A 5,168-nucleotide genomic window follows, 5' to 3' on the forward strand; every position below is an offset into this window, starting at 1 on the left:
AACCAAATCGCTACAACGAGCAGGGAAGCGGACAGTTCTGTCAGTAATTCAGGTACTTCTATACTGACTATAACTCCATGTTTGCTAGCTCTATATATGAGCGATGTTTACGTCAAATCGACTCCTTACAAGAGGGCTCTTTTGGTGTGCAGTACGTAGAATTTGCCTAGCTAGGCAATAAATAAATGTGGAAGAAATCATCCAAGAATTGAGAGCAGATAGAACAGATCAAAAAAAATTCCTACTCACTATTCTGCCTTTATGTCCTTTGCAGATGGGGCAACTCCAGTAGGTAGCAAGTTAAGCTGCAACTTCAGCGATCATCAATCCAACACCTGCACCATGCAAGGCGACCTGCGCATCCATGGCAAATCCGCCACCGTTTACGTCGTCTCGGCGTCCACCTACCGGCCGGAGAACTCGACCATCAAGCTCCGCCCGTACGCACGAAAGTGGGAGGACCAGGTCATGCTCCTGGTTCGGGAGGTCACCGTGCGCCGATCCAACCTGCCAGCAGGAGGTGCCGACGCCCCACCGGAGTGCTCGGTTCGGCACGATGTCCCAGCCGTGATTTTCTCTACGGGCGGCTACAACCGGAACTTCTTCCACGTCATGACCGATGTGATCATCCCACTCTACCTCACGGCCCGTGAGTACAATGGCCGCGTGCAGCTGCTCGCCACCGACTACGAACCCAAGTGGATTGCCAAGTACAAGTCCATCCTCGCCGCGCTATCCGCCTACCCTGTAATAGACATGGACTCCGACGAAGACGCCGTGCGCTGCTTCCCGTCGGCTCGTGTCGGGCTGGAGAGTCACAAGGAGCTCGGTATCGTCCCAGGTCTCTCTCGCAACGGCTACACCATGACGAGCTTCCGGGAGTTCATCCGCTCCGCCTACTCGCTGCAGCGGCCACGGGCGGCGCCATTGAGCAGGAGCTCCGGCGGGCCGAAGCCCCGGCTCGTCCTCATCCTGCGTCGCAACTCGAGGCAACTGAAGAATGAAGCCGACGCCATCGCCGCCGCGACCGAGGTGGGCTTCGATGTGGTTCCTGCGGGGCCGGACGACGTGAGTGACCTGGAAAGGTTCTCGGCGGTGGTGAACTCCTGCGACGTGCTCATGGGCGTGCACGGTGCCGGACTGGCCAACATGCTGTTCCTGCCCGACAACGCCACGGTGGTGCAGATCATCCCGTGGGGCGAGCTCAAGTGGCCGTGCCGGCACTCGTTCGGCGAGCCGGTGGCACCCATGGGCCTCCGGTACCTCGAGTACGAGGCCACGGCGGACGAGACCACTTTGAACGAGACCTACCCCAGGGACCACGCAGTGTTTACGGACCCCATGTCCGTACACCGCCAGGGGTTTGACAAGGTGTGGAACATCTTCATCAACGGCCAGCACATCATCCTAGACATCAAACGTTTCAGAGGGTTCGTGGAGCAGCTGTATAGAGCCACCACGACGGAGAACGTAGGGTAGGCATCAGGTGGCGGCAGATAATGTGTGATTCTGCTTTTAATTTCGTTGCTTATTTTTCACCTCATACTGAAGGTTAACTAGTGCGTTATGCGTATTCAAGGAAAAAAAATTAAATAGTTGAAGTGTTGAGAACCGTAGTATGGTATGAAAGTGATCGGGTACTCGTAGCCTAAGAAGGAGACGGGGTGAATTAGTCAACTTAAAATCTTAATCTAAGGCTCCAACTAGTTTGCACATAAAATTAAACTATTATATATTATCTAGATGTGCAACTACATACGGTTCTTCTAATGTGAAACCCTTATCCCAAACGAATTTTGCAACATATAACCAATTCTAGCTTGATCTACTCTGTAACATCCCAAAATTTTCTGAAATGTTAGAAAGTCCAAAAATATGAATTTCAAAAAATTTGATGGTAATACTGTAATCAGATCCACTTACCCTTCTAAAATTCTTAGTAATTAAAATTTTAAATTAAATTAAGGATTATTAAATGTTAGTGTGAATATATTTGGAGTTGTTGGATTTAATTGGATCTACCCTGTTTATTTGGATTTAATTTGGATTTATTTTCTTTAAATTTAATTTAATTTCAAATGCTTACTACCCTAACTGCAGTTACCCCACTCCTCTCTCTCCATCTCATTTACCTCAAGCGGGAGCTGCCGGGCCGGAAGCTGCGACGCCACTGCATGGACGACCACGCGGACCGAGAGCTGCGCTTGAGCTGCTCGGCGCCAACGTCCACCGCCCCAAGCCTCATCGCCGTTGCATTTGCTGCGGCAAGCCAAGCTGCAACCCTACGCCTGCAACCTGTTCGGCAAAAAGCTAAAGTCGTCTGGAACCGCGAGCCTTCGTCGCGCCGGCCACGTTCTACTCCTTCGCCGCTATGTGAGCACGACGTCGTCCCGTTCCAACCCTGCTTGCTGCCGGCGCTGCCTTGCACGCCGATGAACCCTCTGTACTGTAGATGGCCATAGGACCCCATCCCTGTCGATCTTCTGCAGGAACCGACGTCGTTACCCCGTGTGACGCCACGCAGCCCGCCGCCGCCGTTCGTCCACACCGCCGGCCGTGCAGCGACCCTGACTTTCCATTCCTGGGGCACGCGTGCGCGAGTCTGTGCCTTGGCTGGCCGCTGGCCACGTCCAAGGCCATGCCTTGGCAAGGCCGAGCCAAGCACACGGCCTTGTTGTCCTGCACCCTTTACCTCGTTCACCGTCGTCGCGACGTCGCGGCATGGCGCACGCAGGTGCCACTACGGCATTTTACCGAGCACCTCGCGTTCACACCCAAACCCTGTGCCCGACCACGCCGGCGAGCCATGTCGCGGCTACCCGTGCACGCGCACGCCGTTGTCCGATCCGCCGCCGCCCGACCATGTCTGGCCGTGTCGAGACCGAGCCAAGGCCCTGCCTCTTTCACCGACCCGAGCCCTTGCTCACTGTGCCAACCTCGCCACCGCTGAGCCGCGTCCTTGCCATGCCGAGGGCCGCGCACACGCGCGCGTATACCGTGCTGACCGCAAGGCCACAGCTTGGCCTTGTCCGCCGCGCCACTAACCTTGCCGATGTTCCGTCTACCGCGCGCGTGACCTGACCACCGGCAAGGCCGAAAGGCCAAGCCTTGACCCTTCTCTGCTCACCACACCGCACTGACCTCGCCGGTGGCGCGTCGCGGCCCTGGAACGCCAGACTGCCGTGCCCATGCGCCTGCACACGAGCTTGCCGCGGACACGTCAGCGGCGCGCTCCACACACATGCCCAGCCGGCCACGAGCTGCAGCTCGCCACGGCCGCGATCTCCGTCCGCTTGCACGATGCTGCCTAGTGCCGCCTTTGGCTTAGCCTCGCTTGCTTGCCTCGGACTAGCCACGACACGGGCCAACGAGAGATGCACCTCACGAACGTGTAAGCCTTCTGGTTGTCATCTCAATTCCTTCAATAACCAAACCCAAGCCAATCTGTGTGCACATGCTAGGGCATGGCCAAGGCAAGCACGTTTGCCTTCTAAACTGCTACAGCACCATGCAAGCCTCCTCTACCTTGTTGCTCGAGCACACTTTTTGCAATGTGCACGTACATGTTGCAGCCACGACCTTCTCGCCCTTGTTCTTAGTGTTGCCTTGCCGCCGCCTCGCAGGCTCGCAGCACGCGATGTCGCGTGCACGTCGCCGTTCGCCTCCATCCCGAGCCAAGCCGAGCCCTTGCTCGTGCATAGCCTCACCACACGCCCGTGAACGTGAGACTGTGCATTTGTGCGGCCTCACCGCCGCCAGTTCTGTCGTGTCCTGCACGCGCACGAACCTGAGCCCAGACCGCCGCTGCCACACACTACGGCCCTATGTGATTTCAATGATGGAGAGTCTTGAGAGCAATGGTTGTTGTTGATAATGGACAACCCCCTGACTAGGTTGCCCAATCATAGGTGGCGGGCAGGACATCTGGGAGGAGCCAACCATATTGACCTAGTGATGAAAAGAACTGTTAATCATCAATGTATTAATATGTACATAGAACACTCAGATGCATGGTTGCAATAAACCTGGGTGTTTGGAGGAACATCCAAAGATCCCATAGCGGCAGAATAACCAAAAGCACACTGATCTTTCCCAAATAATTCTTCAGATTCAACAGGGAGATCACTTGAGCCGTTGAAAATGTTATCCATCGTCCTAATACAACAAAGAATCAATTAAGCATGACAGAACATATGCATAGAACTGAACACACCGTCATCACTGTGGCGGCGAGCAGCGAGCCTGGAGGTTAGAGCCGCGGAGGTGGGGAGCGGCAGCGGCAGCGGTAATGCAGGCGAAGTCGAGCAGCAGGAGATCCCTTACCTTGCAGGCTAAATTGACAGACTAAATCGGTCTATTGATAGACTAAATTAGTGAATCTATACCGGTGCTGATCTCGCCACCGGCGAAGCTTTCGCTATAGATGACACCGCCAGTGATGCATTCCCTATCGTCGGGGCGGGCAAGCACGATGCCAGCAGACGACCCGAGATGGCTGCTCCGGCAGGGCACACACGGCGGCGTGGATGAGCAGCGACGGCGGCACGGACGAGCGCACACGTCTCCTCTTCTTTCCCCTCTCCACGAAACGGTTGGGCGGCCCCAGCCAAGATTTGGGTCGAGGAGATAGAGGGAGGCATTTCTGGGTTCGCAATCGAGTTGGACCCAAAATGGGTCTCTAGTTTGGATACTCTGTTGGAGGCCAGTTTTTTCCCAAAAGCAGTATGCACGACCCATATTGGGGTTTGGGTATGCTAGCATAGTCAGCGCGCACATGCATGTGCATGGATGCATGATACTGTGGGTAGGGAGCAGCTTCCTGGAGGCCGGTACTCCCCAGTGTAGCCCTGCAGCCTCCCGTACCTGAGGAGTCAACGACGTTTAGCCGGGTGGTTCATCCCTGCTTTCCAGGCTACTGCTGCCGCTGCAGGCACAACAAGCAAAGAAGAATCATATGCATACGCATAAACTAGTACTAAATATATACTTTATAATAGCCAACAAATCGAACGCTACCTTCAATTTAGTGCTTCAATAATCATTCGACGACCTCGAAATAACAGTGTAGATATATATAGCCATGGTAAGTTCGGATCGAATACAGGTTTAGTCTCAATGGGAGTTTCATAGAGGGTTTCATGACATTAAATACCATCACTTTTGCTGAC

The 5,168-nt window shown here is 54.5% G+C and overlaps 1 protein-coding gene across 1 annotated transcript; it reads left to right on the forward strand.

Annotated features, from left to right (window-relative positions):
• The first annotated feature begins 342 nt into the window (after positions 1 to 342).
• On the forward strand, positions 343 to 1,479 carry LOC120648086 (alpha-1,3-arabinosyltransferase XAT3-like). The gene has a single exon (XM_039924849.1). It carries the CDS (start codon positions 343 to 345, stop codon positions 1,477 to 1,479), a length of 1,137 nt encoding a protein of 378 aa, XP_039780783.1.
• Positions 1,480 to 5,168: the final 3,689 nt, after the last annotated feature.

Source organism: Panicum virgatum, chromosome 9K, assembly GCF_016808335.1.
Source record: "Panicum virgatum strain AP13 chromosome 9K, P.virgatum_v5, whole genome shotgun sequence".
NCBI lineage: Eukaryota > Viridiplantae > Streptophyta > Magnoliopsida > Poales > Poaceae > Panicum > Panicum virgatum.